Source organism: Podarcis filfolensis (assembly GCF_964270895.1).
Source record: "Podarcis filfolensis genome assembly, chromosome: 2".
In the NCBI taxonomy this organism is placed as follows: Eukaryota; Metazoa; Chordata; class Lepidosauria; order Squamata; family Lacertidae; genus Podarcis; species Podarcis filfolensis.
Window position 1 is genome coordinate 80,796,340 of NC_139605.1, and position 25,359 is coordinate 80,821,698.

The following is a 25,359-nucleotide window of genomic DNA, read 5'->3' on the forward strand; positions in this document are numbered from 1 at the left end:
TGTGATTTGATAAGGGTGCTTAGAGTTGTTAGGCCATCCCTCACAGAGTTAGAATTCCTTAACAAACTACAGTTCTCAGGGGTTTTTTTTTTTGGGGGGAGCTATGACTCTTCAAGTGAAGAGTGCTCTAACTGCATGGTGTGGGTGTTAAAGTGGTCCACAAATCTGGATGGCACCAGGCTGGCTACTCTGCCTTATGAAATGGACCAATTGCTGAGGCTGCTAAGCAGGAAAGTTCTTTTCCAGTATAGGTCAGAAAGTTCTTGATTCTAAATCACTGTAACTTCATTTATTGATAAAAGTTTGAGACTCAGTTCAGAACTCCAGACATGATGTATGATGCTTCTGAGAATTCAGGAAATTCCTACTTTTCTTTTCATATGATAAATGGGATATCTCTGCATCAACCCACCCTCTTTTTTCATTCCAGTAAGTTCTTCATTATCCTAGAATAAGCTCCTGTGGAATTCCTGTAAAAAAAATCTTTCACCCCTCAAGATTGTAGTCAATGGATATTTTGTCATGGTTTGAAAAAAGCTAGATTTGTCCAATTATAGCTTTATAGCCTACACCCAAACACACTTATAATTTTATTAGCATCCTAAGAAATTGTCGACAGAATCTTGAGGCAGCTCTGTGAGGTAATGAGGTACCCAGGCTTGTGGAAGGTCAGAAACAGTCTGTCTTCTCCATCAAAATACATTATTATTATTATTATTATTATTATTATTATTATTATTATTTCTACACTGCCCTTCATTCAAAGATCACAGGGCGGTTTACAATATAAAAACACAAACCAGCTTCTGATTTTCTGCCGTGGCCGTTGGCTGTTTTCCCAGAACACTGGACCCCAATTGTTCAGGTTTTCAGGGTTAATATGGCGGTAATTGGCCCTGCCGACCCCCCCCCCCAGGGTGGGGGGGGACTGGCCGTCACCCGCAGCTCATCCAATAACTGCTGCTCGCTACAGAATGCGGGGGCAGGGATGCTGGGTGCAAGCACTGCATGAGTTGGCAACTCTCCAAAGTCATTGCCATGAGTGGGAGATCCCTGTTTCCTAAAATCATTAAAATTAGGACTAAGAAACAGGCGTGTTCTGGAAAGAAGGAGATAAAAAAGACCTGCTAAACAAAACAATCACTGGATGCCAAGGTGTGGACTTGAAACGGACTTTCATCACTGCGCTTTGATTTAAGTGGGGTGAGCGACTTTCTCTTTTATTTCTCATTTGCTACTTTGGTGAACCTCACCAAGAAAGAATTAATTACTCAAAAGAAATGTGGGAGGAACTGTTAAAATCAATTTGATATTTGGCTGCGTAGCCATCTGCGGAGAGCCCCAAGGCAAAAATAATGATTTGATAAGAACGAGGCTCGGGTTGAGAAATATGGCAGTGGCTGTGGTGGTTGTGATGCAGAAGGAAAATAAATGAACTCCCCTTAGGGGAAGCAAAAGACATTCATTGGACTGGGAATATCTCATGCAAAAACTGCATTTTGCCTGCATGGACTATCTTTATACTTGGATTAGAGTGAAGGTGAATTTGTGATTTGTGGCTCGCTCCCCTCCAGGGCCAGGGGGAGCTGGCTTGGATCCTGGAGGAACAACAATCAACAAATAATTACTGAAAGTGTGAGATATAGCTTGTGGCATTGTTTTTCTACAGAAAATTTGTATTTGGAGCAACAACTGGTTCAAAGACCTGGAAGGTCACTGTGCCATAAATCTTACTAATTTAAGAAGAGTTGGAGGAGTGCTCAGAGCATTGGAAAACAAAGATAAAACTGGGATGAAGGAAGGGTCAACTGGGATGACTACGCTTAAATCATTTAAAGAAGAACAACACAGGGGAAATGCTTCGCATTCAAACAGACTTATGGATTTATGAATCGCGATAGAAAGCCACACACCAGTGATTGGAAGAAGATGTTAAGATCGGAATGATGAAACTGGGGGAAAAACAAGAGAGACGAACGCAGGAACCACTGAAAGAGACTTTCTCTAGACATCCAGAATATGGGAAGCTCCCTGGATTTATTTATTTTTTTAAATTGGATGCATAATTCACATTATTGTTTGTATGATGTGGCAAGATTTGATTTGTTACCAACTGGAATATTATTAATTGAAAATTAATAAAAATTATTTACAAATATATATATAAAAAACCCCACAAAAATGCATAACAAAGTAACAAGCAGAAGAAAGTAGCAAATGGTGAATGGATAAATTTGAGCAAAACCAGGTTCTTTTTCTTTCAAAGAAATGAGGGAAACTCTGATAATTTGAAGATGGAGGGGAAATGGTCAAGGACGGTGGTATTTGTCCAAACTAAATGTAGGGTGTGTATTACCCCTTTAATGCATAAGGTTCTGTAAGAAGCATTAAGTTTCAAAATTTGCATAAGGTTCTGTGGGTGAAGGAGACAGGAGGCTGGAATTTGTAACAGATGTTTCCCTGCCACTGCCCAAGAGCACCAGATCATGTCTGCAGCCACTTCTATCTAAGTATCTCTAAAGAGTGTGGGATACCATCAAGTTACCTGACAAAATTTTCAACTGAGCAGGGAGAGTTAGTGCCATCTCTGGAGAACTGGGACCATCTCTATACATCCAGGAAAACTGAAGGATGTGAAGATCAGCTGGAAAGCTCTTGGCTGCTTGGATGTGACCTATAGTGGCAGGAATCCTACAATAACAGCTGGCTGTAAACTTTAGTTGCTACAAAGGCTGAGGCTTGGAGTAAAATATATATTGCTTCCCTCTTCCTCTCCGGACTAAATAGCATTCGTGGTGGTGACTGTGAAAACTTTCACTTATTGTGCTAGATTTATTTACATCATATTCATTGTAGATTTATTTGGATTACATTGTCATTCTGATTCATGGACCTTTTATAAAGACTCAAGAGAAGTATATTAGGGCTCAGCCAAAAAGCCCACCCCCTAATTTGCAAACTATTTTGGAAGCTGAAAAAGTAGAGGGAGGGCTTTTTAATGTTTCAGGGGAGTGGGGCTGCGGCCACTCTTCCCCCCAATAGTATCTCTAAGAACAATGCTATGTGATTAAGTATATCATTTGATATCGTCTTCCTGCTTCCAGTGCACCAGCAATAGAGCCTTTCTCAACACTGTGGAATAGACACAGATGGAGATAATCAGAAAATGATGGGGGAATTTCGTTATCTGCATTCCTCTTCAGTTGGAAGAGGAACCAGGCTCTCACTCGCAGTTTGCCTGGTGGTATGGCACTCACTTCCCCATGGAATGCGAGGGCAGGCAAAGACACTGTGTGCACAGAGCACTCTGGCTACTGCAACGCCCCCCACCCCTTTCCTGGAAGCACAGGCTATCCTGTTAATTGGATTCTAATTGGAGTAAACTACAGGTGCATGCCAGAGATGATAAGAAACTGCAAAAACAACCCAGCTACAAGGATGTAAAAGGTTTGGACTGAGAGTGGATACGATTCGGTGAGAGAGACGATGGAGGGAGGGAAGCACATGGTTTGCTTATTTAAAGTTTTTCTCTTCATTTTTGATACGGCAATCCTCCCTGGAATGCAAGTTTTATTTAAAAATATCTGAACAAGTGAGGATGGAAGAAATTGGAATATAAATGGAATTTAACAAAATTGGAACTGTGTGTGAGAGAGAAAGGAACTGAGAGGGAAGGGGGTGAGAAACCCGATGCTATGAAAATAAAGAGCAAAATCCACCCTAACCTCCATTATCCACAAAGGAATGTGTTCGATATGAAGAATGCTGTTGTTATAGTGAGGCTGCTATTGGAATGATATTGGAAAATCAATAAAAAATATTTTTAAAAATAAAAAGTGTATCATTTGATATCAACCCTGCAAAACTGGTAGCGGGGGGGGGGGGGGAGTTGAAAATAAAAGGAAAGCAAAATATATCCCCTCCCTAATTTGAGCCAAAAGTAAACTATCAACTCAGGTTTTTGATGATATTATTAGAAATATTGTTAAGAACATAACCTCATTTTCTTTGTTTTAGAGTAAATTAAATTTGATAATAATAATAATAATAATAATAATAATAATAATAATAATAATTTGTTATTTATACCCCGTCCATCCCCGTCCAGCCACTCCAACAAAATATTAAAATACAATAGTCTATTAAACATTAAAAGCTTCCCTAAACAGGGCTGCCTTCAGATGTCTTCTAAAATGCGTGAGTTCACATTTCTTTTCTAAAATATGTGAATACAGATAAGGCACTTTAGGACTCAGGGCCTGAACCATATTTTATTCTTCTTTTTAAACCTGTCCCATTTTGGTGCTATGCATCTGACAGCATCTGTATTGCAAACGTACAAATCAGAAAGAGCAGACCACATGAGCTTCTCACCCTATATTTTGATGATGAACTGCTGTAGACACACCCTAAATGTGGTATTGTAAATGTAGGTTGGTTTTACATTTAATCAGCTCTTTCTCTTAGCTTGAACAGGAAGTAGTGGAGCCTCTCTACAAATGATGTATGCTTCTGTTATCACTGAGGAAAAAAAATCTTAGCCATGCCAGCCTCTTGGCCTTTTTGCATCCTGATATATCCATTCAGTGCAACATAGGAGATCATTTTTCGGAATTTATGGCTCAGATTCCCACAACCTGCAACTTACAAGGAGTCTGAAAAGAAACAGGGGCAGTCTGCCATTCCTATAGTTGGCCCTTGGGGAAAACTCCACATGCAAGGAGCATCCCAAGCCAAGGGGAGAGCACACAGATTTGGAGTGTCCATGCTCTAGGAAGGCTTATGGCAGCACCGGAAGAGGGATTGTGATGAGGGAATGGGCAGGGGGGCCAAGTTGCCTATGTGTTGACAACTGTTAACAGACCAATCATGCAGCAAGCTTCAACAAGAGTCTTTTCCAGGAGAAGGGAATGAGCTGTGCTTTCTGCAGAAAGAGGTAAAAGAAAGAAAGCACTATGGCTCCCTAAAGAAACTTACGTGAAGGCAAACGCCACCAATGCTCCACTGACCACAATGAAATCCAGGATGTTCCACAGGTCCCGGAAATAAGCGCCTCGATGAAGGATCAGTCCTAAGTCAATCATCTAAAGAATTAACCAAAGCAAAGAAACACAGGGTTCTTGAGGCACTATGCATGGTTTTGATTACTATAATTTTGAGATCCCCAGTCCCCTAGTGTCAATTACTATTGTTTCCATAATTCCACTCTAATGACGGAGGTCAGTCTTGCTGGGCTCATTTTACAAAGTAGGAGATCAAGGCAAAGAAAAGGGGACTGACTTGCATGAAAATGAAAATGAACAGACCACAGGTGCAGCTCTAGTATTCATGGGCAATGCAGAAAAGAGCAAACAAAGGATACTTCATGCCCAGTTCAAAGACTAAAATCTGGTTTTTATGAATCTTGAGAGCTGTGCTGGCACAACACAGTCTGAAACACTGATTGTTTTTCTGGATGTGTTGTACACACAATTTCCTCTATGACATAATCTCTCCCCACGTGTTTAATGGTGCTGCTGTCACAGGAATCCTGACTGGGTAGAGGTGGGATCTATGCAATACTGGAGTTATCAAACCCCACATCACAGAATCCAGAGTGTATGAAAACATTATGCAGCACATATACTGCTGCTTGTAGGCAAATCTTTCACTATGCCACAATGTAAAGCATGCATTAAATTCAGAGCCACTTCAAATGCTACAGTAAAAGGACATCTACCCTAGCATTTTTACTACGTATCAACCACACATTTTCTGTAATGTTAAAAGAGAAAAAATATATGCAGTCATGTGGGAAGCATGCACCTGGGAGCCTCAGAAGTGAATGCAGAGTGAGACTTGTCCCTTCTGGAACCCATTAAGCAGCTCACAAAGAACTGCTGAATTAAAAACAACTAATGCCTGGAAAAGCTCTTGCAGCCTAATGGAACATAGGAAGCTGCCTTATATTGGATCTGACCATTGTGGTCCATCTTGCTCAGTGTTGTTGATAATGACTGACAAGGTTTCAGTAACTCACAGTCCTGTCTGGAAACACCAAGGACTGGACCTGGGGCATGCAATGCATGAGCTATGGCCCTTTCTCAGCTACAACCTTCCCCTGTATGATTCTAACCATGTTTACTCAGATAATTCCCATTGATTTTCAGTGAGACTTAGGGCTTGTCCACACTTCCATTTGCCCTGCTGCTTTCTCCCAGGGAAACCTGTGATTTATCACTGAATCATAAATCAGGCTTTCCATGGATAGCTGTTTGTTTCGATTTAGCGCTAAAGCATGGGTTTTCCAGGGGAAAGTGGAAGGGCAAAGGCAAAACCACTCTGACCTGTGCCTAGAAAGCATGGGGTGAGTGGAAAACCGCTCTGACCCATGCTTTATATTGGCATGGGACAAGTGGAAGCGAGGATGAATTGTGGTGGAAATTAACCTATAAGGCGCTATGGTGTCATCTAGTGGTCCTCAGTCACAACTACAAGCAAATCCTCTGGCTTGAGAGAGTATATACAGAAATGGGAAGCCAGGAGGGGGAAAAGTACGCTTAGGGCTGTCAACCAAATGAAATACCGTATTTTTTGCACCATAACACTCACTTTTTTCCTCCTAGAAAGTAAGGGGAAATGTCTGTGCGTGTTATGGAGGGAATGCCTACGGGTGGCATGCCTACGGATTTTCCTCCTCTAAAAACTACATGCGTGTTATGGTTGGGTGCGTGTTATAGAGCGAAAAATACGGTATATTCCCCTCAGTAAGAGACCTGGGAGTTACGATAAGGGCATGGAGCAACCATTATGTCAGCAAACATGAAAGACAGTTGTAATAGACAGGTGAGTGGAAGAACAATTGACAGCAGGGGGATGTGATGGAATGCTAGCTAGAGTCAGAATGAATGACAGGTGTAGCAGTGTCCGTTGTGAATGGCAGCTGAAAGAGTGTGAGGAGTTGAGTAAAAATGCAGGAGGGAATTAGGTGTGTGAGTGTTAGAGAGGGAATGAATGAACGAACGAATAAACAAACGAAGGTATATTAGGATAGTTCTAAAAGAGGGGGTTTAACCACTATGCCTGGTCAGGATAGAAAAAACTTATTTTTTATTCTTTATAAATTTACTAATTGTTCTGATACATTAAATGCTTTTTATAATTATTTTTGTCATTTTTCATACAGAATGGTTGACATAAGCACATACAAAATGCAGTAAGAATGATGAGCGTAACAAATAGAAATAGAAATAAAAAATGAGAATACAGAGGGGAAGGGAAATTTAATTAATGAAGGTGTTCTGGTCTGGGTGGATTCTAGAAATACCTCATTTTAGGACTAGTTAATAGTATCTCATGCTACCTATTTGCACAAACCAGCTTTTAGTCCAGATCTTGCTCTGTCTTAGCTCTCAACTGAGCAGATCTTAGTTCCCAAGTGAAGTGAAAAAAGCCTGTCACACAATCAATCCGCGGTAGCCTCAAGAGAAGCCAGCAGTGTGAACTACGGCACACTTTAGCTTGTAAAGCTGCAGCATGAAAACACAATATTCTTCACTATAATAACCACATTTGGGGAATAATGCCTTGCTTTTTTAGGCGCAGTTCAGTGCCCTCAAGGAAATACGCTAGCACATTTGAATTTTTTGTAACTTTCTAGGAGGACACTTCACACAAATGGCTTCCAGGGTGAAAATGTTTCAGTTTGGCTGAAGTGGCTTTCAAGTGGCTAACATATTATACAGTGGTAACTCGGGTTACAAACTTAATTAGTTTAGGAGGTCCGTTCTTAACCTGAAACCATTCTTAACCTGAGGTACCACTTTAGCTAATGAGGCCTCCCGCTGCCGCCATGCGATTTCTGTTCTCATCCTGGGGCAAAGTTCTTAACCCGAGGTACTACTTCCGGGTTAGGAGAGTTTGTAACACGAAGTGTTTGTAACCTGAGGTGTTTGTAACCCGAGGTATATGAATTAGGCCCTAGATATCTGTCAGTGTCACCATGTCTGTACATTTCCTCACCAGTGAATCTAAACTTGTGTGCATCTGTCTTAAGTGTTCAGTCAAGCCCCAGCAGAGATCTGCTCCAGGCTGTCTCTTGTTTTTCTTACAATTCTGGTCATGGGGGCAGCTGTTATTGTGGTTGCAGCATGCAGGAATGGAAGGTTTATCCTTTCCCTTCCTAGCCACAACCTTCTCCTGAAAACTGCCCCCCTCCCCTGCTACGATGCTTTTATACTATGCTTTATAACTGTAGTGGGGACATTTTTTGCGGGGAGGGAGTTGTAGGTATGGAGGAAAGGGATAGATTTCCTCTCTGTGTATGGTGCGATCACATTAACAATCCACCCCTAGGGCTGTAATTAATTTAAGACAAAGAGATGTAGCTGCACACCGCACAATAAGCATAGCATGTAGTTTAACTCTTAATTTGCTAGGGTTGATGAAGAATTAGAGTGCTGGTTGTACAGGAGGAACAGTGGCAGAGTTTAGTTTCTGGAAGCTCTGGTTTGAGGCACACATACCTTTACTTGTTCATAATTGTGTCCGTGTACAACTGTTGTTGTTTTTTTTTTGAGGGGAAGAATGGTTTGGAAGTATTCAAATCCATATTGTATTTTGGCAGAGTAGTTAATTGTAACTGCTTAGAGATTTTTGAAATATTAAGCAGTATATTCATTATAAGAAAAAAAAAGAGAATATCTTATTTCTGAAATTTTCACTCGACCTGGGCAAACTAAGAAAGATATGTGTGCCTGTTGGACTACTAAATGGGAAAGGAGGTGTGAAAAGGCTCTTTTGAGTGATTCCCCCAAGGGACATTTGTTTCTCATGCCCCCCAAATACTGATTCACAAACATTCAGCCCAGCTCTACTTCTGCCCTGCAGCTTCAAGTTCTCTGTTCCAAACACTACCAAAACGTCATGAGATCTCAGGCTCAAGCCCAGTTCCCCAATTACTAACCTTAACAACCATTTCAAAGGTGAAGACACCTGTGAAGACATAGTCAAAGTAACGGAGAACCTACAGGGAGAAATGACATAAAGGAATTAAAAATATAGTTCAGGTCTCACCACATCTCTGAAGTCATAAATCCTAACCAAACTCGTGACCAAGGCAGACCTTGGCTTCCATTTTGTCTCTAAACACAATCTAGTCAGCAGCATGCAGGAGATAAAGTTCAAAGCAACAAATGACAGATTAAAGACTCTTATATTATCTAGAATCAATAAAGTAATCCATACTGCATTCTGGTCACTTCTCCCTCTTTTATGAGATACTACAGCCTTACTGATCTGTAATGAGGGTCAGAATTTCGAATTGTGTTTTACTCTACTACCATCTTATGGAGTTCCCATTGTAACCATTGTTATCTGTGGAAGATGCTAACGGAAACATAAAAAGCATCTGCATGTGTAACATCCTATCTCCATGGGAGTTACAGCTGTCCTTTGGCTTCTGATGTTGCTATTATAAAAGGGCTGATTTATAGGGGCATATAGTTAGAGTAGCAAAAACAAGGTTCTGTGATTACATGCATAAACATTTTATAGCTTATAAAAATAGCAACTGGTGGGCTAATGATTTGGAATTTGACATAACACGATTTACCTGATGAGGTCTACAGAAGTGCCACAATTACACTGATCCCATACAACATATTGGAAAAACAAAAACAATAAACGCTAACAATAAACAAAACAACTCTCCCACCCCCTAACCATCAGATAAAAAATAATAACTCAACATTAACACATCCCTCCATGGCCCAAAGATCATTCATATTAACTAGGCTGTATTTTGTTTTTGTTTAATCTCCCCACTTTGCCCAGAAACCTTGTGGCAAGGCCAGTTGATGTAAATCACTGTGTGTGTGGGGGGGGGGTGTCCTCCAGTGATAGTTCAGTATCTCTCCTCCAGTTTTAGGGAGCCGCAGCAAAAGCAGAGCAAAAATTTGCCTCCTCTGCAGTTGTCCTGGCCGTTTGTCCAGTCCTGCTGTTGAGGAGGCAACAGCCATTTTGCATTAGGCCACCACCCTGGCAGCAGCCATTTTGTGACTGGTGCCCTCAACACCTTCACAAAATTCCAAATATGTCCCCAGATGCAAAGAACTTGATGATCACTGGAATAAACAAATGTCACGTGTTTCACAAGATTAAAAACCCTCCAAGTATCCCTATTTTCCAGGGACATCCCTGATTTAGAGAAGCTGTCCCAGTTTCTGATTTGATCCTGGAATGTCCCACTTTTCCTTAGGATATTCCTATTTTCACTGGAGGGTATGGAGTTATCCGAACCCTGAGCCGTCTGAAGGCAATCCTGTATAGGGAATGTTTTTTTAAAAATATTTAATTATTATCTTTATATATGTTGGAAGCTGCCCAGAGTGGCTGGGGCAACCCAGTAAGATGTGTGGGGTACAAATGGTAAAATCATCATTATGGTATGGGACGTCCCTATTTTCATTGGAGAAATGTTGGAGGGTATGAGATTACACTGCCACAGTTGTTATCTATAGGAGAGAAAGAGCGTGGGGATGAGTTTTCTGACGGAGAGGAAAGGAGTGGCTCGGGAATCAATTGAACAGGAATTTATTGGAGGGAAATGGGGACAGGGGTGTCTTGGTGGTCATTTTGTGACTAGGCAGGCTCAGCTATGGCAGCCATGTTGTGCTGTTATTGATACAGGCTCCAAAATGTTGTTTTTGCTGAGAATTGGATTTTTTTGGGTGAACAGCCAGCAATAGTAATTTTTTTTAAAAAAAGATATAGGTACAAAGTCCCTTTAGGCCCTCGAAGCTGTTTACCACAGAGGTCAAGCACGTCCAGCACTGTTCTCATGTGGGGGAGGGGGGGAGTTAAGTGACAACTAAAGCAATATGGAGATAATTTCTGAGGCCTTAGGGAGTTAGTTTGCCAGAAGGTAAGGAAGTAAAACAATGAGGTATACTGTAAGCCTGTGCAAGATCACTCAGAACAGCAAATCTTTCTAAACGTAGAAGAGGCACATCTATCCTGTTAAGTTGTGGGTGAACATATCAGACGACACAGTGATTCTTCAGACAGCTCTTGTTTATTCACAGGCCAGAACAGAACTGAACTGAAGGGTTCAGCCAACCTGCTTATAGAGAGCTCAACTACAAAGTAACAGTAACAACTTTCTGTAACTATCCAATCACTGAACATCACTTTCAATTCCTTATTTGCATATGCAGACATGAGTGAAAACTATCTACAGTATCCCCCTGCTAGCCCAGGGTGAGAACTTCAGTACATAACATATCCATTTGCACACATTGCACAGTTAAAGATAAATACGGGTGTGGGTGGGAGGGAGGGAGAGAGAGAGAGCGAGAGAGCGTGTTTAACAGATCCTGAAAGAGCAGGAGCATAGACTATCCTGAGGGCAGCATCCCCCTGTCAATTGGTTTGTAGGTTCGACAGATACAGGTCAGATTTTTCTATGATAGGCTACTGAACATAATGGTACCTAAAGTCTTCATTTTCTTTCTTTTTTACTTTGAAAATAAGATGCCATGTGGTTAGCAGTTTTAAATTGTCAGGCTCTAGACCAAGCTTTGTAACACTGCGAGTTGCATTTCAGTTTGCTAAATACTGTACATTCTTCATAACAGGCTGCAGTGAAGTGTAAAGTTCAGAGTACGAATGAAAGTGCATAATGGAGAATTGCCAATTATATCCAACAATTAATAGTTACAAAACAACTACTTTCATGTTTAGCAGACTCCAGTATTTTAATACATTTTCTTTTAAAAACCTGTGAAATTAAATAATAAAACCTGCTGGTTTAAGATTAGAGTTAGGGCTGTCTCATGTTGACTCAAGCTCTGCAAAGCTGGGAAATTGGAAGCTAAGGCTGATGCCTAAATAGATGAACCTCATGATCAGGAATGATGTTGTGCGATGTGCAAATTGTGCTTGCTTACAACTTATTCCCCATGCACATACACTTTTCCTTGGTCATTCAGGCCCAAATCCATATGGGGAGTTTGGAATTCCTGTGAACAGCAAAGATGCCTCATGCCTGTAGTGCCTTATGAAGCAATTGAATTCCCTCTTCCAGAACACAACTGCTTTGCTTCAGATTGCACCCTCTGAATATCACTTTGCAACAGAAAATGTGTGTGGACTAAGATTAGTAAGCTCCTTTATCTAACTTGATATTCTCTGTAAGTTCCCATGAGAGCTTTTTTAGAGGGGAAGAGGCACTGGCCTACATATGCACTGAAATATAAATAATTAAGCAACCCATTCCTTTTCTTGTTGCCTTTTTAATATCTATGAAACGGCTGGGTTATTTCGAAAACTTGCTTTACTGTTTTTGGTATAATCTTCCGTTGTAATGGTGCTAGGAAAGAGGTCTACACACCCCACGCCCCAAGTCATTGGTAGCAGTACTGTACCAGTCTCACCCCTAGTGCATCAGAGGATTTTCCACTCTGCTACTCTTTAACCCATCCTGCTAGCTATGATATAAGCCACAAGCTGACATGACATAAGGGTCGTATGTTTCATAAGGCAACACAGGGCAAGGACAACATCTTAACTCTGATCTTAAACTAGCAGGGTTTTTTAAAATCACTGAATATTTGCCTATATGTAAAGGTTTTTTCAATTTTGTGCAGGAAAATTCCTTTTCAGAATAGGAGCCACAAACAAAAATAAGCCAAAATTGTTTTGGTATCCACATTAGACAGTCTGAAAGAAAAGGGGGAAATCACCAGGGTGCATGGAAATGCCATGCAGTCAATAAGTTGCAGAGTTCACAGCTCATTAAACACAGGGAATGGGAATAAAAACAAAATTCAACCATTAAGATATGTCCAAATCATGTTAATACCTCCCTTGACATGCCCTTTAACAGGTTTTACTCTTTGCTTTGGTAGTGAAGATGGTCTTCACTTCTGCCAGTTACACGCTATCTTACTGGGTATTAATAGTCCCAAATGTACATAGTTCAGTCTGTTCCTGGTCCATATCAATTTTTGTTTGTTTTCATCCATATCTGTTGACACATCCAGTGGTGTAGCGTGGGTTGTCAGCACCCGGGGCAAGGGAAGTAATTTGCACCCCCTAACCTAAGGGGGCAGAGAGCTGCGAGTGAGCGCCCCCCCCCCAGATGTTGCACCCGGTGCAGCCGGCCCCCCTTGCACCCCCCACGCTACGCCACTGGACACATCTTCTGTCCTGTTTCCCCATTAATCAGTGATCTTTGAATCCACACTAGAAGTTGTATTTAAATACATAGAGTGGTATGGTATTCAACTAAGTTTTACTCAGAGTAGACCCCCTGAAATTAATAGACATAACAGTCATGCTTATTTTATTTTAATGGGTCTACTTTGAGTAAAACTTACTTTATGTCAAAATTACATGTTTATATGTACTTTATTCTAAAATGCACATTGTAATGCATATTGGTGCATCATTGAGCCAAGAGCTACATTGCACTGTTAGGAAAAGTGTGAAATCTAAAGGACAATTATGTTTCAGTCCACACATTAGGCCTGCAGGTATGTATCAGGTCAGTTTGCACCAGAATGTACAGAAACTGAACTCCTTTAGCATCCTAGGATGTATGACACTGGTGCTGGATAACAACCCTGGGCCAGGTTGTTCTTATGTTCAGCTAGCATAAAGCTGGGGGGGGGGGTCCTTTGGTTATTGGGATGTATTCTATTGATTTTATCCTCATCGCAGCACAAAGGTTTCATATTACTGCATGAAACAGAGAAGCCCAAAGTAGAGGCCCTCCCTCCTGCCCATCCCTAGTGGAGATGCTGCTCTAATTATTTCACTCATTTTTCCGTAGGGATATCTCATGGGACCTGTCCAGCGAAGCTCTTGAAAAAGAAAGTGCAGTGTAAGCTGGTAGCAGAGCCAGGCTGTGATTTATCTCTTTCTCTCCCTTTATACCACTACACCTCCCTCCTAACCTATTTAAATCCCAGCTGCTTTTCTCAGAAAGTCAGAGACTGGAAGAGGGATTTTTGCTTTTCACATATAATATTATAAAATCAGTAGTGTTAATAACAATCCCACCCCAAATATTATTTTTTACAATATTCTCAAAGGACTGGCTAATACCAGACATAAGGCTTCTATATGCATGACAATTTCCCTATATGAAAATCACCTCAGTGTAGAAAAACCTGTACACCATCACGTGCAACCAACTCACATGTGTCATTTGGCTGCATGCACACATTGAAATAGACATCTGAACCCTTGTCTGATATGAGGATATTTGATTTTGCCTACAAAGAGCAATATCCATGTAGAAAAATCATTAATGTATGAAGCTGTCCATAAGGTCTTGGAAAACATAAGACAAAGGGTTTCTGTCAGATGCTGATGGTGGTTGCTCGTGAGTAACCAGGCAGGACTCCAACCTGTCTTTTACAGGTTTTATTGTGCAAACTATTTACAGTGCAGATCTACAAAGTTCATGTCCATCTTAGTCACTTGCAGAATACGGGAGTGGCCCCTTCTCCCTCAACATAAGAACTTCGGCACCCCAAGCCTCTTCCTCCCCTCCTTGCGTTTCACCCCTCTGCTCAAGCTGGGCAACGGAAGTGGCGTGCGTCCCTCCTGGCCAGCTCCCCAAGGTGAGGCGCTGGGGCTCTCAGCAGCATCCTCAAGCCCTTTCCTCAGTTGGTTGGCCCCTTCCCTCTCTTCTCCACTGGAGGTGTGGCTTTTCCCACCGCTGGAAGAGGAACTGCTCCTCAGGCGTTTCGGAGGCTCTCTGTATTCTACCGGCCCCCCTGCCTCCCTCCCCTGTTCCAATGGCAGTCCCCTGACAGGTTTCTCTCTCAAAGGCCCATCGCCAACATTTCACTCACTGGGGCCAGTGAAGTTTATGAATTTGACAGCTGACATGACACTGGTAAGTCGCCCTAGTATGGTTGTCTATCAGATTATCTCCATCAGTTAGAAAGCTGGACAGCGGCAGGAAGGACAGAAAAGAAGCAAGATGCACCTAAGTTCCAATACGATCTTGAGCTCTAGTTCCCATTCCTTCCTTCCAAGCTCTATCCATATTCAGTCAAAGTTTGGAATGTATGGTAAAGTGATCACAAAGCCATGCAATCATATGCTGAGTTCTACGTGGCTCTACTGAAAACCATACTAATTGGATCATAGGTTCGGACAGTCAGTACAGCTCCTAGGTGGTCACCAATCCCAGAAGTAGACAGAACATGCAGCAGGCTAATACAATATGGATCTTACAAGGACACTAGTATGAGGTGCTATATAGCTGAGGATCATCTGACATCTCTACACATACCAAGAACTCCCAAATAAAAGGTGGAATTAAGGGAGCAACAGTAGGTAGGCAACCCAGTCAGATGAGCAGGGTACAAATAATAAAATTTGTATTTCTATTACTAAAGGAGGAGAGACAGCTGCAGGTTGGACCAGCAGAGATGTGGAAGGTACTTATGCTAACTGACCAGGAGTTCCTTTTATTCCACCAGACCTCCCTGGTTTACTTCTCGATGGAACTCCTGTACAGCAGCCTCCCAAATGTCCTTATTGGGCCACTGTCCAGCTTTGCTCCTGGCCAGTCCCATCAAACTAGACCACAATGAGGAATCACACACACTTCCATTCAGGCAAGAAAGAGGAACCACATTTCAAGTACACATACAAGCCAGGCAAAAGCATTTGAGAAGGGAGTGCAGCCAGTGAGTGGGGAGGGCTACAGAGTGGGCATGGCCTAGGGAGGGTCCCAAAGGCCAACTACAGAGGCCTGGAGGACCACATTCAGCCCCAAGCTTGAGATTCCCTGCTCGTGAACTCGATTTTGTAGCAAACCATGGCTACAACATCCAATGATAAGGAGAATACTTGTTTCTATAGCAAGATGTCTCACTGCCTAGAGACATTTCGATCAGGCCATAGTCGTACCCATCAAGGCTAACTTAGAGACATAGTCTTCCCCATCTAAATGGTGGGCCTTCCAGAGCTGGCCATATCTATTTTGGTATCCTATAATTCATCTTCAAAGTCAGAGGAGAGCAGGAGCTGCAATGGAGATTCACAGATAAAAGTAAAGGAATGCAGGAAGGACTTACATTGTTACGGGGAGCACTTGGCTGCACAGGATCTTCAGCAGCCAAAGCAATGCTGCTCATGGCAATCACCATCAGGATGCAGATTTCAAAGTAGCGCAGGTTGACAATGTAATGACAGAGCCGCCGAAACCTAGTACCAAAAGGCAAAAGCATATTCTGTGGAAGGGTATCACAAGTGCTGAGCAAATGGCTACATTTCTCCTACTGAATCAGATAAAGTATTTATTTTGGAGCTGAACGAGAATTACTCAGAATATATATTTTTAGAAAATTTCCCACTGTATTTTTTTATTGCTAGAAAAAGACCACTTTCTCCCCCAGAGAAATTCAGTGAAAAATAGTGTTGCCTATTTCACTGCCACAAGCTGGAGTGGAGAATTTTGAGAGGGCATTTGTCTTCAGCTCTGATATACATACATATATATATATTGAAAATAGTCAAAGCCGCCAATATATATTAGGTTCTGGCGCATAAGCCAACCTTAATATCTCTGGGCCTAGTTGTGGATCGGTCTCATGAATCCAATCAGCATGATAATTCTCATTCTCTGCCCAAGTTCACAAAAATTGACATATTCAACTGAAATCAGAGCCCCAAAGTCTTTGCAAATAAGCAGCCCTCCTTCATCCTCTGAATGAATCCTCTGCATAATCCAGCCAAGTATCCAATTTTCATACACTCTAACCATTTGTGAACTATGGTATCAGGTTCCCAGCTACCTTTCAGCAACACTTACGGGTTAGTGGTTGATAGAATGAACATAGAGCTGTATGGTGGCATAGGCTTGGGTCCCTCCCCTCCATCATCTTCTTCTTCCTCCTCCTTTTTTTCTTCCTCCTTCTTGGGCAGAGGTTCAGGGTTGGCATTCTTATTGACTGGCGAATAGGTGGAGAAAAATAAAAGTGATCAGTCTTGATATGTTCCCTCTCTCAGTCCTCCCAGTACCATTTTAGCAAAAGTTGATCCAGTCAGTTCTGCATTTGCAGAAACTTATGTTGGGTAGTCTTTTGGGGGAGTTGGGGAGCAAGTTAAGGACAAATATGGAGACCAGGATGTTGGATACTCTACATATAGAAACAGGTTTTGTTTTTGTTTTTTTACTGGTACCTGTATATGCCTACAGAAAACACGAAGTGTACAAAGTAGATATTGACACCCAATTCTGGGATGCAAAAATGTCTGCACAAAGGTTTGCAGGACTCAGACAGATGCATGACAACTTGTGTATGGAAATGCTCCAGCACAGTCAGAAAGACAAAGCCTCTTGAACCATAGCACACACCGACCTGGACAATATGTGTAGCAGGCCAGCAGTATCCCCAATATTTTATTCTTTTATTTACTCAATTTACCATGCCATAAATATTTAAGATAATTTACAACTAAAAGCCCTTAATATATAAAGATGCAACAGATTTAAATAAAAAAAATCTTTCCTAGGTGTAAAGTGTGTACATTCTGCTCTGTGCAATGAAGTCCTCAGCAATTCAGAATATGGTGGCTTGTCATACTTATCATGTAACAGTTGCTGTAGTCTTAGTTTCCTCTGACAGGTTTATATACACTCAGCATGAAAGAGACAACAAATCTTCAGGATATCCAAGGGAACACAGATACAGACACACAGAAATTCAGCAGCTAAGAGGCACATGCAGATGCATGTCAGTACAACTGTGACAGGAACAGAGCCAACTCACACTCAGAACATCAGTCCACTTACATAGCCATTGGGCTAGACACAAACATGACCTGGAGTAACATAGCTGATGGCACAGCCATTACACTAATACAAGAAAATAGGTAGAACTAACCACAAACACCATTATGTGAGTGTTCTACAAACTCATTTTGTCTCTTTTATTGCCTGTGATGGTTACCGTATTTTTCACACCATAGGACGCACCTTGTTTTAGAGGGGGGAGAACAAGAAAAAAACAACTCCCCCTCTCTGCCCAGCACCCCTTCAGCGAAGCGGCAGGAGGCGCTGCGCAGAGAGGGGGAGAATTTTCCCCCTCTTGTTTTCCCGCTCTAAAACAAGGTGCCGTTTAAGGTGCGCACAGACCCCTCTCGCTCTCCAGGCTTCAGGTTCCTTTTGACCTGCTCTTTGGGGCTGGCAGGGGGAAGCCCACTACCAGCCCCAAAGAGCAGGTCAGGGAGAGGCGGAAAGGTGCAGCAGAGAGGCTCCTGCCATAGCCGCGCGTCACCTCTCCAGCCGGGAGAGGGTCGTGGGGGGCTTCTTTAGCCCCGCGCGCGCTCTCCCAGCTGGAGAGGTGGCGCGCAGCTAAAGAGGCTCCTGCTATAGCTGCGCGTCACCTCTCCAGCTGGGAGAGGGTCGCGGGGCTATGGCGTCTTCGCTCCATAGGACGCACACACATTTCCCCTTCATTTTTGAAGGGGAAAAAGTGCGTCCTATAGAGCGAAAAATACGGTACTTCCTCCTGCCTTCCACACAAACAAAACAAAGCCTTCTCTATCCTTTCCTCTCATGAAATTCCATCCAACTTGCATCTCAAACATGTGCCTATAATTCTTCTGCCTCATATCCATGTTGTCTGGCTCTAGCCCTACAGACACAGTGCACTCAGTGCTCACCTTGCATGATAGCGTTGTTGATTGGTGGTGGAAAGGTGGGTGGGATTTCCACCACAGTGTGCTCTGTTTTCTTGGCAGTTTTGGGTGGATTGTTCTGGGTGGTGGGATTAGTGACAATGAGGCTGTTCTCTGGGTTTTTAGGGGGTCCAGGGCTGGAAGGATTGCCAGGATTATTGGGGGTCCGGCGACTGGTAGAGTTCTGAGAGTTGGGGAGTGGTTGGTCCAAGGGAACAGGTGGGTTTTGGGGCAGGTGGCTTGGTGTGGAATTTGAGTGGCTGCCTCCTTTGGTAGGATTCTGAGGGTGGCTGATGGGATGTTGGTTTGAGGTCTCATTGGTTGCCAGCTTATTGTTCTTCATGTTGTCAATATCCTCAGCCACTGGGGGCTCCAAACGCCCCATATCCTGTTGGATTGGCCGTGTGGTGGATAGGTTTGGTCCAGGTGGAAGGCCAGAGCCTTGGTTCTCTCTGTATAATTAAAAAGAAAAAGTCTGATCACTGGTCGAAACGTTTATATCAATGGGTCACTGAAATGCAACCAGCACAATAGCAAGTGGGGTTTGAAACTGCCTGCTCACGTGACAATTGCTTCATTCTAGCACAAGCATTACCTACACTCTCCACTTCTAAAGCTGCATCATCATTACCCACATGACATTGCCTTAACCCTCTAGAGCCAGACTATCTTTCTATGTGCACAAAATGCAGCTGTATTAGTCAAATTGTCCATCATTTCAGCTATTAATCTTACTCCATCTTAACTGCCTCCAGTCCAGATTCAACCAAGTTCCCTGATGGCTATTGGCTCAATACAGAAATAGGCCAGCAAGATGGCAGGTTTAGCAAAAGAGCCTTGTTTATTATGACCATATTCACACATGTACTAAACTCTCTTTCCAGTGGGGCAGATGACCTAGTCACTAATAATTTCCTCACTAGATATTCTTTACCACCTTGTGGGTTCTGAGCTGGTCTTGCTTCAGCAACACGAGCATCTGAATGTGAGGTTCCTAACTCTATACTGATCTCAAACAGCCTAGTAATATTTAAAGGGAAATTGGTGTTCTGAGGGGAATGGGTGCTATGAGGGAACCAGGCTCCATTGCTTCTGAGGAGTCTCCTTTCTATCCCTACTTACTTCCTGCGCCGGTGCCGTCGCTCCTTGCCATCAGCTTCATAGGTGGACTGTGCAGTATGTCGGTGCCGTCGGCGCCTTTCTCCATCAGGCTGCTCCCCATCCACATCACCGCGTGCAGGCCTGCTCCCCTCACGATGCCGAGGCCTGCGCTCAGCTTTGCTTGTCTCCTCCCCCCCTCCCTCATCTGGTGCCCGGCGGTGAGGCCGATGCCGCCGGTGCTCCCGGTCACCATCGCCTGTACGAGGTGACCCACTTCGGCTCTCTTTGCTGCCTCGGTGCCGGCGGTGGGGGTCCAAGGCCTTGATTCGCTGTGAGTCACAGTCACCATGGTAACCACGCTCAAGGATGGCATTGTGCTCCTTGCTGGAATAGTCAATCTCATGGTATCCACTTTCCTGGTTAAAATCAATTTCCTTGCTGCTGCTCCGTGGGCGTCGTGGCTCCATGCTCCCTGAGTCAGGGCGCTCATATATGTGGGGGTCTCGGGGGTGCTCATGGTAGCGAGGTGGCTTTCTCAGGAACTCTTCAGGCCGCTGCTGTCCAAAGTGGGGGTCCAAGGGTGGCTCACTGGGACGTGTCTTGTTGGTGTTGTTATTTCGATTCTCCTGAGGATCTACCACTAGTGGCCGGTCTAAGTGGGTTTTCATATCTGGTCGCATTTGGCGGGCAAATGTGACCTTCCAGCGATCCTCAGGGTCCAGTTCATTGTATAATGCCTCCCGGCTTGCCAACAAGTTTTGCTTCCGCATCTCACTTGTCCGTTGCTCCCACACTGATTTAGCGCCCTTCTGGTTCTTTTGCTGCTCTTTCCTGAAGACAAAACAGAAACAGTTTCTTGAAATGCACCCTTAGCTTCAGCACTCTTGCCTAAACCAAGACCATCTCACGCCACATCCTCAAGGACGCCAATTTTCCTGCTCTGGTTCTGACTTTCTGGTGTTCCTATTAAATCAATCTGTATCCAGCCAATTAATCATTCCTTTCAGATGCGGTCAGGCTATGCCTGCAGAGCATAATGCAATCCAAAGAACTGTGAAGTTGCAAAAGATCCTAGAGTAAAACTCTCCACTTATACGTGCTGTTGGCAATGCTGGAAGCAGCATGGAAGCCCAAATGCAGAATTTGGTTTACATGCTGCTTCTGGCATGGACAAGAATGAATGTTGCACATTAATCCAGATATGTGCAGACATGACTCGGCCCAGCTGCTGACACTACAGCTCTTCTTCCTGATTCTGCTGTGCATCGGGGCAAGACAGCAAATGGCAGGTTAAAACAGAAGAGCAACTGTGGCTGAACATCTTTCCTAGCACTTGCTTTGGCCATTTACTCTTCCCTAGCTATTCAATCACCACCACACATGCAGTATTGATTCCTCTCTAGGAAATGTTGGAAGGTCAGCTTGGACTTAGGCAACTATTCATTAGTCATACAGACTTTACTCCTCCTACTTTTACTTCCAAAAACCCCTATTGGAAGATGCACAAACTAGAGTAATATGGGTCACAGTTTGTATTCCTGCCTAATTTCTCTTTATAGTGTCCTCTTTGGGCATGCAAGAAGCCAGCACTTTCTGCTAGAAGGCTAGGGCTGGTGAGGGCCAACTTCTCCTTCCATAAGCAAGTGTTCCTCACAGTTTACAGAACCCAAACTGTCTCTATTCACCCCCCAGTGGGAACCTTTTACTGAGATCCAGAGCTACATGTAAGCCTGCCCTGCTTTGCATTTGTGAGACTGAAACCCAGGGGGGCTGAGGTAAATCAAGACAACACTCACGCTGCTATTGACATGTTGGCTGCAGACAGAGGGCTCACTTCTGCTACTTCCTTTGCCTTCTGGAGGGCAAGTTTCTGGCTGGCAGCTTCTTCTTCTTCTTGCTCATCCTGTGAAGCCCATACATTAGAGTTGAGTTGCCACTGCCCTGAGGTTTAGTGCCCACAACTATGTGTCTGAGCATGGGAGGGGGGCACTTAATGTTCATGAGGAAATGCCAGTGCCACTTAGCTAACCGTAACAGCTGCTTTCGCAACTGTCCTGTGATTCCTTTCCCAATCACAGAAAGGGCTGAATTGCCTCTTTCATCACAGAAATGCGATTCCAACAGAGCAAGGATGGCAAACCTGTGGCCCTCCAGGTGTTGTTGAATTAACTGCTCCCATCATGCCTAGCCATTGGCTGTGCTGGCTGGGAGGCTAATGGGAATTTGAGTCCACAATATCTGGAGGGCCACTGATTAGCTACCCTGGCAGTAACAGGACAGAGACAGCGTCCCGTTCATGAAATATCATTTTAGGCAAAATTACACAAGAGTTAGGATGCATCCAGACAGCAGCTTCTCCCAAACAACTGTAAGGTTAAACTGAAAGTATCTGTAGGAAGAAGGATCAGCTAGCACCAGGTTTTAACACAATTAGTCACTGGTTTAGACTATCACCTGTGCCAACCCTTGGACTGACAGCAATCAGAAAATGAAGCAGAGGGAAGCCATTCACTTACACAATCCTGTTTTCAGTATACAGGAAACCCAGCCCTGTAATCACCACATTCAATAAGCATGTCTCCCCATAGCCCCATTTGTCCCAGTGGTGGAGAAGTAATCCCACCTTGGTGAGCTCCTGAGCGTTGGCAAGATTATCCACTGCGATAGCCAAGAATACATTGAGCAAAGTGTCTGAATGTTGAGAGTCAAGGCAAAACCAAAAGCAGTTCTAGTTTCATTTTCACTTGACTACTTGAAGAGTTGTCAAATGCTTGGTTTCTCTTGCAGGGTTTCCCCAAAATGGTTAGCCAGACTGCAGAGTTAACAGAATTAGTCACCCAAACCTAATGTCTATTTCAGCACCAGTGGTTCATCTTATTCCACAACTCCCTTCGGAAGGAGTGTCCCAAATGAGTGTAATTTCAAGATTTATAAAGGGGACCTTTTATTTTAGCATGTAAAGTACTGACTTTACCATTTCTCGGTCCCAGTACCGACAGACTGGAATTTCTCCATCATTTTAAACAGACGGAAACAAGTTCAACTGAGGATGTATTTCCCCAACCATGTAACACATTCAACAGTAAAGATGGAAGAACCACCAAAGAATCCTCGTTCCCAGGCACCTCCTGCTTTTATAACCAGTAGTTATTGCCTCAGAGTTCATAATCTAGTCCCATAAACATACGAGAACTATATATTTCTCAACAAAGGATACAGTTACCAAACAAAGTCAGTACAATGAAATAGACTGAGAACATCATTCCTGTATCGACACCGCCCTGAGATTGGATACCATCGTACATTACTTCGTTCCAGTCTTCACCAGTCAAGATCTGAAATATGCAATATATAACTAGAAATTCCAGATGAAAATGATAGATTCCTCAGCTGAGTCAATGGTTGTATTGGAAAGGGAATTCATTGTTGATCAAACAGGGTCAGAACTTAAATAGAAGATTCTGAAGAGGTTTTTCATGTAATCTACTACTTTCTAATGTAAGTAAGTGTTTTATTCTGTGTTATGATGCTGAATAGTGCTCTGTTTCACTAGTGTCTTCTATCTGAAATGTTTTTATCTACCAGACTTCTAGAATGCTTTTTCAACAGAACCCAAGGCAATTAAATAAATCAAGACATGCAATATTCAAATTAATTGAGTGGCGCAAACTAAAAGGAATGCAGGAAGGAATAATTGGTCACTTGCTTCTTGTTTATAGAACAAAAAAGTAAAAGAGTGGCAAGAATTTTCAGGTTTAAAACAAAGATATTCTAATGATGCAAACCTACATACAATTATCCAAGATATATTTCTATGAATAATCCTGCTTACTCCAATGCACATACAAAAAGAAAAGAACACAAGAATGGCAATAAATACACCTCTGAAAGTATGAGCACCCCAATCCTAAGGGGCTGATTCAGCAGTTCTACAACCCAAGTCTCTAAAATTCAACTATCACCCCAACTCCAGGCTGCCAGATTTTGTGACATTTTTGTTGCTACATCACTATCCAATTTAATGTGAATAATAATCTATGACAACTAAGAGAAGAGAAGAACTGGTGCTATGTGGACTTTTTGGACATATCAGCACATAATCCCAGCTCAGGTGGTCACCCTACATGAGACTCATTCCAGGGACAGAAAGACAAACAGGACAGGGAATGCAGCCTCCTTCCCATTCCCCCTGCATACCTGAAATACTGTCATTATTGCTGCTGGGAAAGTGTCAAAGTTGGTCGGAGGGGTTCCATCGTCAAAATTGAACCTGAGCAAGAGAAACACCAATCCAACAGAAACAGAGATGTTAGTTACAGATCCTAAGGTACTTCAGCTCTTTCCATCTTAGTCAGCTCGCATCCAAATCCTAGCTTTGCCTGCTAAAGGAACTGCAGATACCACAAAAATGTGGGCAGTTGTGTGAATCTTGATAGTGTGTGTGTGTGTGTGTGTGTGTGTGTGTGTGTGGAGAGAGAGAAAGAGAGAGAGACATCACAGACTCTCCAAGTCTAGCAAAAACATTGTAGCTGTGGGCAGAGATGAGTATCTAGCATCAGGGTCCCTAGAAGAAACTGGAGCTTATTGATTCCCTATTTGATTTCTCCATTCTAAAGCTGATCAAAAGCAGGAGCTTTCTAGAAAGACTGTAGAGATTCTGGCTATGTGTGCATGCATGCATGGATGTGTGGAATACTTCTATATTACTACAGACATGAGCATCTGCATACTCTAGCTCCTATTGCCAAAATGAGTTGTGATGAGTTAGTGTGATGCCCTAGTGGAACAATGGCCAAGACCTGGGATGGGTTCAGACACCACAATCCTCATCTGATAGACCATAGTTTATGCAAGCGGTAACAAGCTTTGTGCCTGTGCTTTCCCATTCCCTCTTGAGTTTTTGTGCTTACAGCCTGGCTTGTTAAACCACAATTTCTTGTGACATGTGAACTAGTCAACTGTGGTTTAAGCACTGCCTACAAAGTAGGCTATGAAATCAGGATCTGATATCATGAGTGACATCATGAAAAAAGGTAGTTTAACAAATCAGGATATTAACATCAAAGAGGATACAGAAAGCAGGGAGGCAAGGGGCAGGAGGGAGTGTGCAGGTACAAACCTTAACCATGGTTTCAAAGGCCATTATTGTGACATCTGAACAGGGCCCAAGTATTCACTCTAAGGATGTTGCAGGAAATGTCACCCCCCAGCTTTTCCCATTACTCACTGGCCCCCAAAGAGTTGCATTCCCAAAAGGGCAAAGACGACTATGAACAGGAAGAGGAGGAAAAGGAGGCTGATGATGGACTTCATGGAGTTCAGCAGAGATACGACTAGGTTTCGTAGGGAAGCCCAGTACCTGTCAAGAGAATCCACATGTGAGCTAGCAGGGAAATCTGTCTTCTAGGGCCACACATCATATAGCAAACATTCATTCCAGGGGTCATATGATAGAAAGGATATTTCCACTCAGGCCTGGTGAAGGCTGTCAGGATGCAAGATCATAATTTAGCTAGCTTCAGCTGCTACAAACAATATATGTGTAATCCACAATAATTAATACAAAATAAC

General features: G+C 42.9%; 1 protein-coding gene across 2 annotated transcripts in view; it reads right to left on the reverse strand.

The window, feature by feature from the left end:
* CACNA1A (calcium voltage-gated channel subunit alpha1 A) overlaps positions 1–25,359 on the reverse strand; it is a 253,987-nt gene that overhangs the window by 89,137 nt on the left and 139,491 nt on the right. For both annotated transcript variants that reach the window (XM_083595029.1, XM_083595030.1), the window contains exons 16-26: positions 25,016–25,147; positions 23,986–24,058; positions 23,006–23,123; positions 22,412–22,479; positions 21,585–21,691; positions 19,810–20,619; positions 18,673–19,139; positions 16,817–16,955; positions 16,080–16,209; positions 8,945–9,004; positions 4,978–5,084 (exon numbers count right to left, since the gene is read on the reverse strand). In XM_083595029.1, the coding sequence (XP_083451155.1) occupies positions 4,978–5,084; positions 8,945–9,004; positions 16,080–16,209; positions 16,817–16,955; positions 18,673–19,139; positions 19,810–20,619; positions 21,585–21,691; positions 22,412–22,479; positions 23,006–23,123; positions 23,986–24,058; positions 25,016–25,147 (2,211 nt within the window). The remainder of the gene's footprint in view (positions 1–4,977; positions 5,085–8,944; positions 9,005–16,079; positions 16,210–16,816; positions 16,956–18,672; positions 19,140–19,809; positions 20,620–21,584; positions 21,692–22,411; positions 22,480–23,005; positions 23,124–23,985; positions 24,059–25,015; positions 25,148–25,359) is intronic.